Raw genomic sequence first — 20,546 nt, forward strand, 5'->3', positions numbered from 1 at the left:
CAATGTGCAACCATAATAAATGAAGTGTGGTCTCTAACTTTTGCACAGTATCAAAACATACTGGAAACACATTTATGGAGTATAAATCTCAGAGTGAAATACTTTCACTTTCAAATCTTTACAATTTAATCACTGTAGAGCTTAAAGTGAAAGGCATACAAAAACAAGTCAGTTCAATAATGCTTAGATATGCAGCATTTATGTGTATAACGCTGAAACCTTCCACCTTCCTTGAATAGCACGTCACAGTGAGCCTTTAGAAACATTTAATCTCAAAGTACACCTGATTAGATAAGAGTTTACAGTAGTGCATGAAAGACAAGCAGTACTTTCAATGTCCATTTCACCTTGCTGCTGTTGGAGTACATCGTTTTGTTTGGCTACATCTGTGCCTAATCCTTTCTCTGGTGTCTAACAGTCTTTGTGTGCTTCTGATATTGATAAGAACTGTTGCTCCACACAGGCTGCAAGAAAAGCACAGCATAAAAATGCAAAGCAATCCAAGTTGCAGTGATGGTTATGAAGACCACGTGTCTGGAGTCCAGTGAATCAAGATAATTTGGTGGTCTTCTGCCATAATGAACACTACGACAGTCACGTTTACTCTGTCCAGGTCTTTCAATGGCACTGGAGAGCCAGCTGGGGCATCCATCACCTGGAAGGGGGGCATGATTATGCTAATTACCATCCCTCTATCAGTCATTACCATCATAGGCAACATCCTGGTCATCATCTCCTTCAGGGTCAACCCACTCCTCAGGACAGTCAGTAATTATTTCCTCTTGAGCCTGGCTGTGGCTGACCTTATCCTGGGTACCATTTCAATGAACCTCTACACGACTTACATCCTGATTGGCCGCTGGACATTAGGGAATTTGGCCTGTGACATCTGGTTGGCTGTGGATTATGTGGCCAGCAATGCCTCTGTCATGAACCTGTTGGCCATTAGCTTTGACCGCTACTTATCCGTCACCCGACCTCTGACCTATCGGGCCAGTCGGACCACCAGAAGAGCAGCACTGTTGATTGCCCTGGCCTGGGGCGTGTCCTTTATACTTTGGGCACCAGCCATCTTGTTCTGGCAGCACATAGTCGGCCAGAGGATGGTTTCGGAAGACCAGTGTTCGGTCCAGTTCCTGTCTCAGCCTGTGATCACGTTCGGGACAGCCATTGCAGCCTTTTACCTGCCTGTCAGTGTGATGGTGGCTCTGTACTGGAAGGTGTACCGAGAGACAGAGAGACGCTCAAAGCAGCTGGCTGGGTTAATGGCATCTCAGGGCAGGGATACCCAGAAGTCATCACAGGTGAGATAAGAAACAGACTGTGCAATATATTTTTGAATAGAGATCAAACAGTTTGGAATCATTTCATGGATTAATTTTCTTTTATTTATGTGGATTTATTTATTTATTTATATAGTCACTGTTTGGACAAAACATTGAATCTCCAAAATAGCAACTTTACAAGACAAGCCAAAAAGAAATATCGAGATTTATTGTCAATTAATGTAAGGAGATTTCATTCAAGTGTTATTACTTTATTATATTTTATTATGTATTTTATTATTATATTTACATACATGTCATCTTGGATCGTTTCTATTTATTCATTCATCATGAAATTTCCATACAATTTAAGCACTGAAGTTTCCAAAATTCAAAATGTAAACATTGAACTTTTCAATATGTGTAAAAATTTTGATAAATGACTAAAATGGAGATATTAACTTTATTATAAAATATAATATACCATATTATTTTGAAGTCTGTATTCATAAATTGTTAAACATGTGCTCATAACTCTTTCTAACTTGGCAACAATGTTGTTTAAACATACTTATAAACCCTAATAATGCATCAAACGTCTGTAATAATGTGCTATAATGAATTCTTTGTTGACTTATAAACATGTAACACAAGTGTCACTATCTGCTATAATGCCTTTTAAATGGATAATGACCTGTACATAAATATAAAATACTTATAGTAGTTGTTAACGATTAAAAACATTATGAGCATTATGAACATCACAGAGTGCTTCCAGTAAAGTGACTGATGTTTCAGGTTATTCACACTTGAATGTTAAATGTGACTGTGTGTCTATCAGTGCGCAGCCTGTTGTATACTGTATACTGTAATATGCTTCATATATTTTATTTTCCAGGATCACCTGAAAAAAAAGCTTCCTAAGGTCCATTTGATGCCACTTATGTATGTGGGTCATATTTTGATGTTGTGGAACAAACAAAAGTACAAAATAACTGAACTTATTGTAGTCTTGTTTTTAGAACTTTAATAAATTACAAATACATTAAAAACATTTTAAGTAATCATATCATTGTGTTTTGTTTGACATGAAATGTTTCCACAAATAAAGTTTACAAAAGTAAAGTTTATGGTACCATTTAATGTAGTATATAATAATATATAATGTGTCTCGCATTACTTGCAATTGCCATATTTAATATTCATAGTATTTTTATAATTGTTAATATACATTAGAGGTGCTTCAGAGGTGCAGAGTTCATTATTCATTTGAAAGGTATTATAATGCTTTTATTGACACTTGTGTTACAACATGTTTATGATGCATTATAAAAGTTTACAAATATGTTTACAATGCAAGTTACAATGAGTTATAGGTGCATTACAATGCCTTATGAATGCAAGCTTAATAAAAAGTGTTACCATTGTATTTCTTTAATGTTTAGATATTTTGTGAGAAGTGATCTGCCTGAGATCCACTTTTCAAATATGAGGTATTCTGAATATTCTCATTTCTTTCTCAGTTATTAAAGAATTGTCTACAGTTTCCTAACAAATTAGTTAAAAGCCACAATTTGAATATACAGTTTGAATTTTAATATAATCATGTTATACATGCAACCATAACTATATATACTTTCTATTTGTAAAAATAATGATTTCTAACTTTTGAACAGCAACTCCAAACTTTTTATTGGTCTATTTATGCACCGTTTCTGCATCCTCAGGATTTGATCATCACTTTTGTCTATGAGGCATTCTGGGCTTTCATTTATTATAACGTCTTCTTCATAATGAGCTTTGTTTCATCCAGTATGTTACATATTTAAGGAATTTGTTTTGTGGAGTGCAGAAATGTTTAACATACTGAACAGACCAGTCACCTGAAACTACGCGTAGTGTCAACAAGAATTTTTTGGAATGATTCCTCAGGAGAACCATATTTTAATAGACGGTTCAGTGTATAGAGGAGTGCAAAAAGAAATATATCACATTCATGACACAGAACGACATATTAACTGAAGGAAAAAATAAAATGAAAGAGCCACAAAGAGTTTCTATATGCTATACTTTTGATCTTACAAAAAAAAAAGCTTTTCGCTGCCTAAAAATGTCCAGCCTAAGAACAGTACAGCGTCATCAGCAGAGCAGCAAGGGTTTAAATGCTTTGCAGAGCATAGCCAGGAATAATTGGGATTTGAACCTGTGATATTCTGGTTACTGGCGCACCACTTGTACACTTAGACTACTGCTACCTTTGTACATGCACTGGGTGTGAGGTCATATGAGCCAGTTTTTTTTTTACACTAATCACATGCTGCTATGAGTGATATGAGTAAGCAATATGATATAGAAGGTCGACTTTATGCATGGATAGACATATATGCATGGTGCGAAATACAGGATGGATCCAGGAACCCTAAATCAACCTCTTAGACCCCCTGAATGTCTCAAAATCTAAATTCTGGGAGGTGCTGAAAATGAGCTTTTGCTGATGTTATGCTGTTCATTTGGGAATTTAGATGCTCAAATACAAATTCTGGGACTTCTCATTATCTGTTGCACTAGTCTGCCTCAGGGTGACGCTGTAGCAAATTTGTTCACCCAGTTGATTCTTCATAGCCTATAACTGTAACTATGCCTCTGAAAAACGTAATATGCCATAATTGGCAATTTCCCAAGAGACTGGTGGAAAGAGTGAATTGCAATTAATTTCCCAAACCAAATACAAAAGAGAAGATGTGTAAGATCTCATTAAATGTAAAAGACCATGTTACAAAACTAGATAGAGAGTGATTTCTAAGGAAAAAATGTGTTAAATCAAGCATTTTGCTGCCATTAAAGCTGGCATCAGCACTGCTATGGTAAGTTGACAGCCAACTAATGCTGGAGTAGCCAGCCAACATGGGACCAACTGGATACCAGGAGGTATTTCGTACACTGCATATGAGCCACAGTAAGAGGGATTGAAGGGTTCAGTGGCTACAGCTCTGGGAAAAAACTTATTAGCATGCCTTTTTGTTCTTGATGGCTGTGAATCTTTTGCCAGAGGGAGGTGGATGGTTGATGTCCAGGTTGAAAGGGGTTGGCTATAATCTTGCCAGCACAACTCATGTCCCCTTCTGTTGTACATATTCTGAAGTGTTTTGGAGACTCTTCTCCTCTTACTTTAGCTTTCTGAATATATACACAGGAACATAAAGCTGAGCCGAACTCCAAACTCCAAAGGTGCCAATAAGGGTTCTTTGTGTGATCCCATAAAATAACCACTTCTGGATATCTAAAGAATGTTTCTAGAGATGGTTCTTTAAAAGACATTTATAAATGAGATGTGTAAGGAAACTTTTTGAAGTTTAATGAAGCACCACATGATGTAGACGTTCTAGGAAGCCCTTACAACAGTGTATTTAAACATTCTTTAGAACTTTCAGTTAGAACTGTTCACAGTGGTGGTGATAGTAACCAGACATTTCAAGAGTTTAATGCCTCTAAAAGCAAAACGTTCTTACATGAAATGATTATGAATATACTGCATGATGTCTGAGATTGTTTCATGATAGGATGATAAGGATTTGGTCTAATATGTTTAAAATCCATCCATGGTGGAGATGTATATGCATGTATATGCATTTACCACTATTTCACCATCATTAGCATTGTATAGAAACTCAGTAGGTTCACTGGTGGGTTTGGACAGTAAATAAAATGGCTCTATTTGTGTTGCAGATATTGCGACTGCTGCTTCTTCTCACTACTACTGTAAAGAAATTAGTCAGAAGGAGTTGGTAGGTTTCTCTAGACTAGAATATTTCACACAATAACTCTTAGTTGGTGGTTGGTTAATGTAGTGGTTAACACCTTTTCCTTCTACACTGTAGACTCGGGTTCAATCCCCACCTGGGTAAACACCCTATGCTATACCACTAAGGGTCCTTGGGCAAGAATCCTAACACCACCTTGGCCCCCCCTGTGTAAAATGATCAAGTTGTAAGTCGCTCTGGATAAGAGTGTCAGCAAAATGCCATAAATGTAGTTTGACTTTGATTACATTGCTGCTAAATGATTATGCAGACATCTTGAAAAATCAGTGCAGTTCCTCTTTAATAAATAAAATTGAAAAAAAGATCGCTTCTGAAACTCTGAAGTTCCATTTCTTACAGTTTGCTGTAAATGTTTGTGAAACTAGGTACTGATTGATCCCAGAAGTGCTTTAGGGTGAATGATGAAACTGGGTCTGGGCCTCCAGCCATTCTCACCTCTTCCCTCCTGATGAGCCTGTAAATGTGCCACCCATTGATGGTGAGATGACAGAGACGGTCATTTGCATTTTCAAATTTGCAGTAGAGCCGTTGCTGAAGTGTCAGTCGTTCAGAAGAAAGGGAGTTCTTCTCACTGTTTGGTTCGTGGTCTCCTGGAGACCTTTCCAGGTAGACGTTAAATCAGTAGCAACAAAATAGCTTTTCAGCTTGTCTGAGTATGTTTATTGCATGTCTTTTTCAGACTGTATTTGTCCTCTTTGTGGAGGAATTTTGTGCCCAGTCCTGATTGCTGCCTCCTTTTTCCTATGATACAGTTCAGCTGAAAACCTGCTATAACTCACTTGTGCTCTAGTCAGAATGCAGCTGTCTCTTAGAAGACTCAAAAAATATCACTAAGAATCTCCAAATAAGGACTTATTTTCTCTAACATTTGACATAGTACCCCAAATAATGTCTTATTTTCTTGTAATTTTGACATATCTTGAAAAAGTGATGTAGCCTCTCCAAATATTGACTTTATCTTGTATCTTGACATGACATACGTCAGAATAATTACTTATTTTCTCAATATTTTAATTTATGTTGAAAAAAATGGCTTATTGTCCCAAATACTTACTTTCTTACATTTTTCATTTTTATTTAAAAAGCTTTATTCAAAAATGCTTTTCATGTTTTCAGTGTTTTCAGGTCACTGACTAAACATAGATGTTTAGTCCATTGGCAGAGCCGTATTTTAGTAACACCCCTGTTGTTTAGAGCAGGAAGTGAGACTGAGACTCCCTCATGGCCACATAGAGAGCAGTTAGAGCCCATTGTTTTGAAGAAAATGTGTTCCCAAATCTGAAAATTAGCATGTAGTATTTAGAATTGTCACTACTGAAACACAAATGCAAACTTTTTCATGTTTGAATGAAAAATATTATATATTTTTTAGTTATCTTCGTATCGTAACTACTACAAACAGTCATTACCAAAATATTTGTAAGTTTTGGAAATATTATTATAGTTTTGGTAGTGACAAAATGGAAAGCATTTGTTTTAATGAAATAAACTTAATTAAGGTATTTGGTCATTCAAAGCAAGAGAATTTGAACCTAAATCCAAGTATGAAACAGAGTTTTTACCTTTGGCTTAAACCAATTTTAGTAGAATGATCCATATAGGCAACTGAGTAAACTGGACACAGAGAGAAGTATTAAGCTTGACCACTAAAAGAACAAACAAAAAACAGGTCAGCTTGTCATCATTAAGGCATAGTGTTACAATATTTTCTTTTTGGATGTGCTCCTCACAGAGATCCTCTCAGCACCAGTCTCAGTCCAGGCTTCAGGCAACCACCGAGCAGAATTCAGAGCACAGGCCGAGGAGCCTCTGCCCCTCCATCACCCACTGCACAGCTGCATGGTGGAAGAAGAAGAGGAAGCGCTACATCAGACCTCCCTCACACACTGCCCACACAAACAGGCACCCACAGACTGGCACCAACGGCAGCCTCTGCAATAAAGACGAGGAGAACAACAAAATATACATTCCTCTAGTTCGGATAAGTAAGAGGTTGGATTCAATGAATGATTCTGACATTGAATCTGATACCCATGTAGCAGACTATCAGTCAGACAGCCAACAGTCAGTCGGTCAGTCTAGCAGCTCCTGTCCAGACACAGACACAAGAACTTCTTCTCTTACCCAGTCAGCAGCACAAAGAAGCCGCAAACCCCGTAGCTGGTCTCTGATCAGAGAAAAGAAAGCAGCTCGGACACTGTGCGCCATCCTCCTGGCCTTCATAGTGACCTGGACACCATACAACATCATGGTGCTTGTGTCCACCTTCTGTGAGGACTGTGTCCCTGAGGGACTGTGGCAGCTGGGCTACTGGCTCTGCTACGTCAACAGCACAGTGAACCCTGTCTGTTACGCGCTCTGCAATAAGCAATTCCGGGTAACCTTCAAGGCCCTGCTGCTCTGCAAGGGGAAGAAGCAAAAGAAGGGAACATTTAGATGGGCATTTTCCCGGGGCAGCTAGTCACCTCACTGGAGTCCACATCTATAAAGCCGAGGAGTTTCTTATTGCTATCATAATAGAGATGGCACCGATGCAATACCCATTATTAGTATGGGGTGAATATCAGCAGAAAATGCTAGACTGGGTATTAGAGAACAAAAAGTTTTCAAATCAAGTTTTGTAACAAATCTAGCATGAAATATGACTGTGTTACTTATACTGCAACATGTTGTAAAGCTATATAAAGTAGGTCACATGGTAACTATAATAGCCATATGTAGCCTAACATTAAAGGGGTGCTGGCTGAAATGAAGAAACTAAATTATTACTAACTTACATCTGCTGTAAACGTGTCTACCTGCCTCCTGTGGTGACGCCACAATAGACCCAAGAGACTTTCCAGTTTAAAGCTAAGAAAACCCCTTTAAGATGATGTTTCTAGCAGGTGAGAGGAATAGCTAGCTAATGCAGAAGGAGGCAATGTAGCCAAGTATTACTGCTAGGAATCTGAATATTCTATCTGTATTTTGTATAGGTGCATTTTTATGGCTATGTTGGGGGATTTCCAATTGTTGTATGTGCACAATGCATGCTGGGTATTGTATACAGTACAACTAATTGATGAAAGCAAAAATGAAACAAAATTGTGAATTCTGTCAACTGGATGAGGCTAAGGAATACAGTACTGTGCTACAGAACATTACATGACATAAATACATGCTACATTTAGATGCTTTTTAAGGTTAAAATGTCCCTTTAATAATAACAAGTAGGTACCTATCCATATGTGGGAGTTGCTGTTATATCCACTATGTGTGAATGCTGTTTTTAGCTTTGTTAGTTCTTTAGGTAAAAAATATTGGATTCGTATCAGTATACTATATCTATACTGAAAGCTATATCAGGTGATATTAAGCAGATGTTTTTTGCGTTTTAAAATAGTGTCCCAGGCTGGAGTCTTGGTTTACTGTATTTATAGCAACGCTAAGAATTTCTGTGCTGTGTTTGAAAATGTGAAACTGTCAACATTTGCTTATGTTACATGTATATTTATTGAGGAAAGAGCAATACAAAAAAACAAAAAACACAACAAGACAACAGCATTACATTCATTACCAAACACTAACAAAGTTCCACCTTTTTTATATATATATATATATATATATATATATATATATAAAAAAAAAAAACACACATAACCAAATACAAAAAGGTTACAGTAAACAAACATTAAATATGGTTAGTATACCAGCTATATAATGTATATAATGTACAAAATTGTACTAAAAAAGATAAGCCTTCAGAAAATTCCATCAGGGTGTCTGTGCATGAGAGTACATCATATGCTCTTTACCATATGACTGCTTTTGTTTTTTGTTTCTAGATAATCACTGCATACTGCCCATCATACACATCTAGAGCAGAAACAATATGTGACATTTACTCTTTCAAATACCTAAAGGAAACAAGGAACAAAAACAAAGCTGCTTTGTGAATTTTGGACCTTGGCACCGTGAATTCCTGCAAGGAAAAGTTACAACAGAGGTAAACTTCAGATACATATAGATAATAAAATCCATCATATAGTGGAATAAGGCCATGTAGTTCGATTAATGACATGCATTGTAAACGATCAAAATAAAATTTGGCAACAGATAAAACAGATGCTCAGTCATATAATCAGCTCCGGTATCCATCAATGAGGGGAAATTTATGAAAATGATCCATTTAATTCCCTAAATTCTTAGTGTGCTCAGTCTGTTCAAACCAGATTTGAGACTTGTAAAAATGTGCAACAGTCACAAAAATACACCAAGACAGTGGTGAAGTGAAGGTCACGGAGCTTTCGTTTCCAAATGGAAGCCTCCTTTCCCCTCCATCCTTTCGCCAAACTCCTTCAGCTGCTGTACAATCACTTCAGCCATGCCTGTGGCCAGTGGCTGATGAAGGTGTTGTGAGGAGAATGATTTGTAGAACACGTAGTGTAAAAAAAGACTTTTATTGTAAGTGAGGAGGAAGAAGGGAATGTGTTCTTGTGTGGTTTCACAAAAAGTCCTTTTGTGATTACTCCATTGTGGTATTCTGGCTTTGGTATATGGAAGCCTTGTCCTTCAGAAGATCCAGACACAAGCGACAACTCCAGCTTCCTATATGTGCAAAAACACAAAATTACCATGTAAGCTCAAATAGTAATTATGACGCAGATACCAACTACAACAATGTCCCAGAACACTGGACAGATTCAACAGGTTTGAGGGACAATCACCGCAGGAGTGTTACATTTGTGAGTAATCAACATTGTCTGTAATTGTTTTTTTAAAAATACTGTTTTGGAGTGCAAGCCTTGGCATGCGGTTTATCTTTTGTATGTTTTTTTTTTATATCTCAAGTTGTTTGTAGAAAACATGATTATTTTTTATGCATCTCTACAGATCACTGAATGAATGTATTATATACACCCACCAGCCACTTTATTAGGTACCTGTTCAATTGCTTGTTAACACAAATAGCTAATCAGCCAACCACATGGCCGCAACTCAATGCATTTAGACATGTAGAGGTGGTCAAGACAACTTGCTGAAGTGCAAACCGAGCATCAGAAAGGAGAAGAAAGGTGATTTAAGTGATTTTGAACGGATGGCTACTTCCAGCAGGATAATGCACCATGTCACAAAGCTCATATCATCTCAAACTGGTTTCTTGAACATGACAATGAGTTCACTGTACTCCAATGGCCTCCACAGTCACCAGATCTCAGTCCAATAGAGCACCTTTGCGATGTGGTGGAATCATAGATGTGCAGCGGACAAATCTGCAGCAACTGCGTGATGCCATCATTCCAATATGGACCAAAATCTCTGGGGAATGTTCCCAACATCTTGTTGAAAATATGCCATGAAGAATTAAGGCAGTTCTGAAGGCAAAAGCGGGTCCAACCTTTTACTAGCAAGGTATACCTAATAAAGTGGCCAGTGAGTGTATGACCCAGGTCCTACATCCATTCTGAGATTTTTACAGAAACTTATGGATTCAGCAATCAGCGGATTGTGTCCTCAATGATACCTTAGTATTAAATTCTGTTAATGAGACTACACACAGCGCAGTTAATTTCAACATTCATTTCTGACAACGGAGATGAAACTGATGCAAAAACGCTCCAACTAAACACTTTAGCATTTATGTCTTGCTAAAACATGACAAATAACAAAATATGGCTAAGGCAAAGTGCTCTTATTTTGTAAAGCACAACAGTATCACAAATTGGTGCTAATGAATTTTAACAGTCATCAGCATATTTAACTGTAGTTTATCTTCACTGCGTTATTCTTCAATTTCGTGCAAAACAGTGCATGGACAATCAAATACAGGAAGTTGCAGCTGCAGAGTTCTGGTAGTTAGCCGACTTCTGGTAGTGCTGCATATGTCTTATGTGCGACCTTATGTTAGCATGCCATCATAAATTCCAAACAAAACTTTGGGTTGTCATGGCAAATAAATAAATAAACACACACACACACACACACACACACACACACACACACACACACACACACACACACACACACATATATATATATATATATATATATATATATATATATATATGTATTATATATATATTATATATTATTATTACTATTATATATATATATATATATATATATATATATATATTGTAATATATATATATATATATATATATAAATAGAATGTCATTTTATACATAATATAAAGGTGACTAAATTGGTAATTTCTTAACACATTTTTTTTTTTAAACATTTTGTCTTCAATCAAATCAGCTTTAGTTTCGAACTAGAATTAGTTTCAGTAATCATGTGGTCGGGGTGGGAGGACTGGGGGGTGGGTTAAACAATGAAACATCCTGACTTACTTTCAGTTGGATAATCACAAACATTCAATGTAATTTTCCACCAAGCAAGGCAGTGCATGTATACAGTGACCCCTGCCGTATGAGCAAATATCAAAATATCAACATATCCCTATCAACCCTGGAAGACTGATGTTTACCGCAATATGAAGACTTAAGGAAGTATATTATGTATAATATAGCTATAATATAATACAACTAATAAATCTGGTCATGTAGGAGTGTGTGAATTATTTACCTTCTGGAGGATCTGACATGGGGGGAGTGAGGCAGTACATATGGTATCCTCTGTCACAATCATCACAAAACAGGAGCTGGTCCTAAGTAGTCACAAATAGAAGAGGATAAGTCCAAGAAGTTACATTAACCTGTATTGGTTTTGCTATTATACAAGGTTATTAGGGATGCATAATCGGAATTGGCCAAGACGGGGATTGGCAAATTTTTGCTCAAATCGCAAATGTATTATTTTCTTTTGGTCATATCTAGTTGCCACCAACATTGATGTACTTTTGAATTATGAGATTTGATCAATGTTATTTGAATGGGCAACTGATTTAAAATTAAAATGCCAATTCAGCCCATTAAAGAGCAAACAATGTGTTGGCCACTGGCCAGTTTGGCTGTAAAGAAATCAGATTCTGCCATTAAAATCATTGACCAGTGCATCCCTAGTTTGCATGCATGACATGAGGGATGCGACGTGAGGGAGAAAGAGTATGTTTATACATGCATGCATGGATGAGTGAACTCACGTCATTCTCAGATGTGCCACAAACATTACAGCACTTGCATTCAATGCACTGCCACCGATATGTTTTCACTGCTGCCATCATTACTGCTGTAAACTGCAGGCAAGAAGGATGACCTGGGAAAGAGAGAAATTAGAGACATCACTCAGTGATGCAGTAAATAATACAAAATATTACAAGCCACACAACATAGAAAATGTACGGTATAATAGCTAACCTATAAACTCTATTAGTAAATATAAGTTTTTAGACAAAACCTACCTGAACGTCCACAATCAGAGCAGGACACAAGCTCCTCAGACTGGCCTGTTTTCTGGTTCATGTTTGAGTCACCCAGGCAGAAATCACAGTAATCATTCGGTGGTGCTAAACCATTGGGTCCTTTCTTAGGAGCTGATGATGAAAGAGTTGATGCACATTCTCTATAAATGATTTTGAAACCGCTACTGAAAACTAGTGTCAAACACGTTTGAAAGCAAAATTTGCATTAAAATGGATGGAAAGGCTATCAGCTATAGTGGCCATTGTTAATTAACTACTGAGCACTTGGCACTGAATAAAAAAAATCTGCATATGCCTGAAAACACTTACTCTTGGTCTCCTCCTGTGGTGCAGGAGGGTGGATCTCAGCTTCCTCTTTGTCCTCGCCCTCTTCATCAGCCAAGTGAGAGTGGGTGTAGTGGTAACTCAGGCCCGGCCTATTCTTATAACGCTTTCCACAAACTAGGCAGATTAAATTCATTTAAATGAATGTGCAAGCAAACACAAACCTTTTATCCAAGAAGATAGCAACTTACTATCACAGGCATAAGGTTTATCACGGTCTTCCAGCGCTGCTGCTGCAGCTTCCAATTTTTTCTTCCCATTTCCCACTCCACGACCCTAACACATAAAGCACAGCAGTAGGGATACTGCTTTTGACAAACTCAATCAATCGTCCAAAAAAATTGTAGCATGTCACAACATAAGCTACCTTAGATTTTCCTTTTCGTCTTTTTGGAGTCTCCTCCTCAAAATCTTCATCGTCCAGGTCATCCAGATAATCTTCTGGCTCCAGTATTCTCTACAAACAAGTGTGAAGAACCGTCATTAATAATAGAGTCGTCTACAAATTAGACAACCAAAAACATTCGCCTAATAAATTTATTCATTAAATGATCTTTAAAAATTAACTGTCTTTCTAACTTCATACCTTTCGAACTCGGGTGGAGGTACTGTGGCTACTAGCCCCAGTGGTGCCAGTGATTTCTGCCTGACTAGAGTCTTCCTCAGGGCCCCGGATTTCTGTAGGCGCTCTCTTATCCATTGGTTCTCCTTTTAGTAAGGCCTCCAGGCTGCTACCATCCAACGACCCTAATACATCTTTCTTTAGCCCCAATTCCAACTCTGCTTTATGAAGCGAGAGAGACATATAGAACACATAAGCTATAAGATTTTTATACCAACTTTTATACCTATACATTTTTAGATATTGTCACTGTCTAAAGAAAAACAAGTCTCCAAAATACTAACTTTACAGGAGAGAAAAAATATGTTCTTTACTTTCAATGGAGGTTAATGTGAAGAGACTTTATTCTAGGTAGTTTTGCAGCATTTCTATTGGTCCAATTTTAATTAAGTTTTCACAGAGCGACGCCTGCCAAGCTGATGTAGAAAAATAAAAATTGGGGGGAAAAAAAAAAAAAGTTTTTCTTTGGACAGAGACAATTATGTGCATGATGCACTTTCATTATATTTATTATTATAGTTTAATATAAGCTTAAATCAAATACCTGCTTTGAGCGGGGGAAATACTAAAGCAGGATCTTCTGGAGGATGTGCTCGCCTCTTCTTTCGCCAGCGACGGGCAGGATATGTGTACAACTGGCCTGGCGCGATGCCTAGTTAGGGACAAAGATTACAGTGAGAAACTACTGGGACTCAGTGAAACAACAGCGGTAGAGGATACAAGAGGGTATAAGAGGCTACTGGATAAAACAAAGCAGATAAAACCTGCACTCCTGTGTCTTTTCTCCATCCAGATGTAGCAGTTACTTTGAGCCACTCCGGTCTGGGAGTCCAGAAAAGGCATGAGGATGCTTCGCTCCGCACACAGCCGGGCATTATAACTGTGGCACTGTTCCATAGCATCTTTGTAGTACTGTTCGCCCAACCTAAAGCACAATTTACTAAACTGGTCACTAAAACACAGTGACAAATGGTTCTCAACTCAATTCATAAACAAAAGCAAGAGTAAAACTAAAACATTATGAACGCAAATCCTTTTATAAATAAAAAGTTAACTTGGTCATTTTTTAAAGGAATAGGTGACCAACAACTCAAATGTACACGAAAATTTGTCAATCAGCCAAAGACATGTTTGGTTTGCTTCTCTTGTTTTGCAGGGGAGCTTCAAGCTAATATAGGTTAAGTTAGCCAACAACGTCTTCTATAATATTAGCCTCATAACTCCACTGCAAAACTACAGAAGCAAACCTTGGACATCGGACATGTCTAGCATAAGGGGAAAACTGTGTACAGTAGATTTTGCTGAACTATTCTTTTAAAGGGAACTCCACCAATGTTTCAAAACTGCTGCAAAATGAAATGGTTATGATGTAATAAAAAGTCAGTCAGATTGTAAAATGCTTTGTTCTAGAGAAACTAACAAAGTCAGAATTGTTCAAAGTGATGGTCACAGGAGCCAGATGTCTTAAGTGGTTACTGCCTCACATAAAGTTATTACATAAAAAGCTTATGAATACTCAGTCTCATGTCTGAAACATTGTTCTACAACAGACGTGTGATAGAGTTTTAGGTGAGGGCGTACACAAAAGGTGCTATCAGACAAAACAGTCCCCAAAGGAAACTTTTTTTGATTCACCACTATTTTAGAATCATCAACGTTAAATACAAAACTCGGACGACACGTCTAGGTTGCTTAGTGATTTTGGATAGTAAAGTAAATGGATATATTTGTACTGTAGACCCTGGACCTCTGATTCCTATCTCCACCACTGTAAAGAAAATTTGAATCGGTACGTTTCTTTACAAATAAATAATTCCAGATCAAACCATTTTGAACGACTTTGTATCTCGACCACTGAACTCTGCAGACGTTTTTAAAAAATAGGTGGAATTCCCCTTTAATATCCCGTTACCAGCGACGTTAAACAAAGAAACGCTGTACAACCAAACAATAGCTAGACGAGCGAGTCTCCTACACGCAAACATAAAACGTTCTTACCAACAACAAACTGCATAAAGTCTACACGTTCAGTAAAGAGTACACATATATATATGAATAACTGCTTCCAGTTCAATAATACTCACACAAGCTAGACAACAGAAAGGTTAAAGACAAGGGTTTGCTTCTCTTGGAAAACAATGAATGGAGAAGCTGCAGCTGGTTTGCTCTACAAACCGGTAACTTTATCTAACCCAATTCTTTCTCGTTTACGTTGAACTTTGATTACTGCACTATAAACCTACCCAATTCTAGGATGATAACAACCTCTACATTTTCATCTAAGAGTTCAAAAAAGGTAATTCAACTCACACTTTAACAACATTCTCAACGGCGGCCGCCATTTTTTTGCTGTAATGGTGTGTTATGTGTACACCGCGCCTGCGCACTGCGGTTAAAGGCGCTAACCGCGTCACCTCCAGCTCTTTATTCAAACGCAGCCTGGGCTCCGTCGAGCTCTTTGTTCTTTAAAACGTCCATTTTACACAGAAACCCTCTTGGACGAGGAATCTGGTTTTGTTGAATGGTTCTCATACACCTGCACCACACATATCGCCCCAAACCGTAAGCGATCCACGAGGCTGATGTCAACGTGAGTGAAAATAGTCCACGAGGCTGAAATCAGCTTCTTATTAGCCTACGTCGTGTTTTCCCGGTCCACCTTAAATGGTGCAGCGGTTACATGCGCCAGAATGTGACCGCTGCACTATTTTAAGGTGGAGGGAAAAATGAAAACAGGCAGCTGGTGAGTTAAAAGCTGACTTCAGCTTCGTGGGCGATTTTCACCAACGGTTTTAGTGACACGCGACGGTAATTTACCCCAAGCACTATGCAGTATAAGGGGAGAAGGCGTTAAAAACAGAACCCTGAAACAATTCCTGACAAAGCCACATCTTTCGACGACCATCTGCATGAGACGTAAAGACAAGGGACAAGCTTTTTTTTATTGTTAATATAACTGGATTCATTCGTTTATTGTTTGAACCTCAGTGTAAAGTTGAGCTTACCCATCATCACAAGAAAAGGCACCATATTTCGAATAAATTTCACTGTGTGTTAAATTAATCAGCTGTAACTATCTAACCTGTAGTTTGTACCACAAAACGCCCACTCTAGCTGTGTTGGGGTGGTGCTTGTGATTTTTTGAAAATCAGGGCAGGGTACGACCTCCGGTGACGTCACCGCCTTTCACTCCGCCGCCATTTATTAAAGTGTGCAACCGCCATTTTAGATACACGGATCACAGCGCTTGTTGGCGGTAACCGAACCTGTGTGGAAATGGAAAACCAACTCTGCAAGCTTTTTGTCGGCGGACTTAATGTCCAAACCACCGACGAAGGACTGCGCAAGCATTTCGAGCAGTTCGGGCAGCTGACCGACTGCGTGGTTGTACAAAACCAGCAGCTGAAACGCTCCCGCTGCTTCGGCTTCGTGACCTACACTTCGCCGGAGGAGGCCGACTCAGCCATGGCAGCTAGGCCGCACGTCCTGGACGGCAACACCGTGGAGATCAAGCGAGCGGTGGCTCGAGAAGACGCTGGAAAGCCAGAAGCCCTTGCTAAGGTCAAGAAAATCTTCGTCGGTGGTCTCAAAGACGACATCGAAGACAGTCACCTTATCGAATGCTTCTCGCGGTTCGGCCCCGTCGAGAAAGCCGAGGTGATCACGGACAAAGAGACCGGCAAGAAGCGTGGCTTCGGCTTCGTCTACTTCGACGACAACGACTCGGCGGACAAAGCGGTCGTGCTCAAATTTCACACCATCAACGGGCACAAAGTGGAGGTGAAGAAAGCCCTGACCAAGCAAGAGATGCAGACGGCTGGAGGTCGTGGTGGCGGCCGGGGAGGACGAGGCGGACGCGGCATGGGAAGGCCCCAGAACGGCTATGGCGGTGGAAGAGGCGGGGGCTACGGCGGTGGCTATGGAGGTGGCTATGGTGGAGGCAACGACGGTGGCTATGGCGGAGGCTACGGTGGTGGCTACGGTGGCGGGTATGGGGGAGGCTACGGGGACCAAATGGGCGGCTACGGCGGCGGTAACGGCTACAATGACTTTGGAAGCGGCTATGGCCAGCAGTCCTCTGGCTATGGGCCAATGAAAGGTAACGTTAATTACTCGGGCAGAAGCAGCGCTCCTTACTCCCGCGGTGGTGGTGGTGGTGGTGGTGGTGGGTACGGCAGGGGGGGTTACGGAGGCTCGTATTAAGAGCGCGTTTTAGGTCCGAGATTTAAGAGCTGCTCCTTCCCCAGGACTCAAACTCCATTCATACAGGAATCTTCAACTAATCCAGCCTAGCTACAATATAGGTAGATCGTACCTGTGCGGCCTATACTATTAAATCCAGCGATCAAGTTCTTACAGCAGCTATAACTACAACAGTCCATCGATCTCTTCCCTAACATACTAGGCGGATTTACAGCAAGTTAATAGGACTACTACTCTGGATCTTTACTTTTATCTGACTTCCCTTGGGTGGCAGGGGCAGGTTACCTGTCGGAGAACTGTTTTTACAAAGCTTATGTCTGAATTAAGTTAAGATTAGTCCACTTGCTTGTTAGTATAGGCATGTGTTTCCTCTTTTAGCATATTGTATTGTATCTGTGTCTTTTATTTTTTCATTTTTTTTTTACCTGAGTTTATGAAGTGTTAAATCTGGGACTTTTGTTTTTGCGCAGTTAGCCTTGTCAATTTCCGTGCAGTTAATTTAATTTTTAGCCCTTAGTTCTGCTTTAACTAGGCTTGTTGGTCACTAGAGGTGAGCGGGCTTGGTGCATCTTTTCGCCCTAAAACGGATGAACTCTCCCTCAAGCTCAGAACCTGGCTCAGAGCGCAGCATGTAGAAGGACCAGGTCATGGTTCGTTCTCGTGTCACGTTCATCAGATACTCCATTCATCCGTTATAGTGACTGACATGTGATTCCCAATAAATGTCAAATAGTTGATTTGGTTATTATGGAAAATATTGTCATGTTAAAGTGAACCTGTGTTCGTTGAACAGCCTGATAGGATTGATCTCGGCATTTCTACTTAAGTTTAATTCAGAAGAGGACTTGAGTTCCTTTAAATGCTTTGTCTCACTGTATTACTGAAAGGTATTGACATATTAAATATTGTTTTTTCAGTTACACTTAAACTGTATGTATTTCTATTAATAAAAGTTCCATTAGCCATTGTTTTATTGACACGATGAGCCTCATTGGTTGATTTTGAATAGACTAAACACATTAGCTTAGTCTCCAACTTGTAGACGAGCCTGATCACAGGCTCATTGTCTTTGTACTTTTGATCATTGCTTAATCAAATGAGTGGGGGTTTAATATTTCCCCAGCCATTAAATAAGGATGTTGTCTTTACTTTAAAATATGTCTAGAGCTCTGTTCCAATACTTTTAGTGATCAGATAAGACGGATCTATACCTTAGCTGTGTCCACTACTACGTCATTGGATTCTCCAGGGGTACTCCAGAGCTGTAGAAACCCAGCTGAAAGTCCATAGGATATTCGCACCAGGTTTCAGGTTTGTAGAAATACTTTATACACAAGACATTACATTGAGTGTGTCTTAAACACCATATGGATTCACCTGGAACAACTGAACTACTTACATCAGGTATTTGCTAGATGATCCAATAAAGCGTGCATGCAACATTTTTATTATAAAAGTTTGTTTGAGGATTATGTAAATGACTAAAGTGGTAATTAGAATATTGTTTGGTTGAATGTGTGTGAAGTTGTGGTACTACGCTTTAGTTATGTCTTAATCCAATATTTTAGACAATTTTCAGTTTAAGGTCTTACCGGAGTGTGGGGCTTAGTTCCTGTTTACTTGATGCATTAGTTCCAGATATTATTGACACCAAATGCAAGGAGATCAGCATTTTTATGCAAGGTTTGTGGCTTCAGTTATTTACCTTACATCTTATCAATACCCCCCTCCCTCATCATCTCGGTGTTTTGCTTGTGTTTTGTCCCTATACATTAATGGCACACTGAACGGACTTTTGGATATTGTTGATGTTCTGTGCGTTAAACTGTAGTAGTAAACCTTTCATGGCTTTTAAGTAGTTTTTTAAATCAGCACTGGTCTGGCCTGTTGAATTGTGTGAATGTGTACAATTGTCAAAAAAAAAACTTGCATTTTACCTCCCTTCCATGAATTAAGCAATACAAATTGCCCTAAGGGAATGACTGTGAATGGGTTTGGCTGATAGGCCTATTTAGTAAACTATCTAATTATTTGGTAACATAGTAACATCTCTCTATCTTTTTCCCTGCAGAAATGGCAAAACTGCTGGGATTAAGTAATTTCTTGGTTTTAAATCCAGCTGGTGGATGAAGTTTGACCTGATGGATGTTGATCTCTGCCAGTAAGTAAGGTAAGCATGTCACCCAAGAGGGCTGTGTGTGTAAATCAAAATGGGTATTATTTTTAACTTCTCTGAAAGGTATTAAAGGCTTTTTTTTTCTTTTTTTTTTCTTTTTTTTAATAGAAGTTTGCCAAAGGCAATCTTCAGAAAGCAGTTACTCTTGCCCAGGAGTTCTTGGCGAGTCCTTGGACAACACATGGGTAAATCCATTTTGCATTTAAAGTACTAATGGTATTGGCTTTTATCGGTGCTGTGGGAAATTACTGTGGAATCGCTTATTCTAAAGAGCTGTAATGGTTGGGTTTCAGATTACAATATTTGCATAAGAATATTAATGCAACCCAATTCTTGTTTGACAGGCTGCCGAGGCTCATAAACCATCATTCTGTGCAACATGCCATGGAAGTGAACAGCAAATGATATCACTCTGACGGATCCCCCAGTTGAAATTTGAAACTGACAAATACCAGAGCGAATGGAGAAAATGAACTGTACTTTTACATGTTTGATTAAATAAAATGTACAACTAAGATTGCTTGTCTGTCTGCTTTTTTTCTATATGGGTGGGAGGGTACATCAGGAACATTGACAGTAGCGGTTGATTACTTAATGCCATTTCTCCTATGCACTATTCTGCATTTACATTTAAGTTATTGCACAGTCCTGCTCCAAGAACGGTGATTTGTCTCGCATTGCACTGACCTTGATTTATCTGTAATTCTGAAATCGGTACAGGGGAGGGGTATAGTTTGCAATTAGGCCTGTTTGCTTGAAATTAGCAGCCCCA

The 20,546-nt window shown here is 38.9% G+C and overlaps 3 protein-coding genes across 6 annotated transcripts; 2 read left to right on the plus strand and 1 right to left on the minus strand.

Annotated features, from left to right (window-relative positions):
• Positions 1-471: 471 nt before the first annotated feature.
• Positions 472-8,191, plus strand: LOC108418154 (muscarinic acetylcholine receptor M1). The gene is made up of 2 exons (XM_017690113.1): positions 472-1,304; positions 6,819-8,191. The coding sequence occupies exons 1-2, from the start codon at positions 579-581 to the stop codon at positions 7,545-7,547; spliced, it is 1,455 nt and encodes a 484-aa protein (XP_017545602.1). The 5' UTR covers positions 472-578; the 3' UTR covers positions 7,548-8,191.
• A 1,315-nt stretch (positions 8,192-9,506) lies between these two features.
• On the minus strand, positions 9,507-16,039 carry dpf2l (D4, zinc and double PHD fingers family 2, like). 3 transcript variants are annotated; one of them, XM_017690115.2, is made up of 11 exons: positions 15,706-16,039; positions 14,160-14,320; positions 13,940-14,047; positions 13,360-13,553; positions 13,141-13,230; positions 12,965-13,049; positions 12,759-12,890; positions 12,429-12,560; positions 12,171-12,283; positions 11,654-11,735; positions 9,507-9,673 (listed from the first exon to the last, which is right to left on the minus strand). In XM_017690115.2, the coding sequence occupies exons 1-11, from the start codon at positions 15,735-15,737 to the stop codon at positions 9,591-9,593; spliced, it is 1,212 nt and encodes a 403-aa protein (XP_017545604.1). In that variant the 5' UTR covers positions 15,738-16,039; the 3' UTR covers positions 9,507-9,590. The 3 variants fall into 3 exon arrangements, with proteins under 3 accessions (XP_017545604.1, XP_017545603.1, XP_017545605.1); XM_017690114.2 differs by having other exon boundaries at positions 13,360-13,556; positions 15,706-16,038; XM_017690116.2 differs by lacking the exon at positions 15,706-16,039 and adding an exon at positions 15,480-15,567 and having other exon boundaries at positions 13,360-13,556.
• A 548-nt stretch (positions 16,040-16,587) lies between these two features.
• Positions 16,588-20,291, plus strand: hnrnpa0a (heterogeneous nuclear ribonucleoprotein A0a). 2 transcript variants are annotated; one of them, XM_017690117.2, is made up of 4 exons: positions 16,588-17,494; positions 19,670-19,768; positions 19,883-19,959; positions 20,119-20,291. In XM_017690117.2, the coding sequence occupies exons 1-2, from the start codon at positions 16,672-16,674 to the stop codon at positions 19,726-19,728; spliced, it is 882 nt and encodes a 293-aa protein (XP_017545606.1). In that variant the 5' UTR covers positions 16,588-16,671; the 3' UTR covers positions 19,729-19,768; positions 19,883-19,959; positions 20,119-20,291. The 2 variants fall into 2 exon arrangements, with proteins under 2 accessions (XP_017545606.1, XP_037396413.1); XM_037540516.1 differs by having other exon boundaries at positions 16,588-19,768.
• Positions 20,292-20,546: the final 255 nt, after the last annotated feature.

Source organism: Pygocentrus nattereri, chromosome 8, assembly GCF_015220715.1.
Source record: "Pygocentrus nattereri isolate fPygNat1 chromosome 8, fPygNat1.pri, whole genome shotgun sequence".
Taxonomy (NCBI): domain Eukaryota; kingdom Metazoa; phylum Chordata; class Actinopteri; order Characiformes; family Serrasalmidae; genus Pygocentrus; species Pygocentrus nattereri.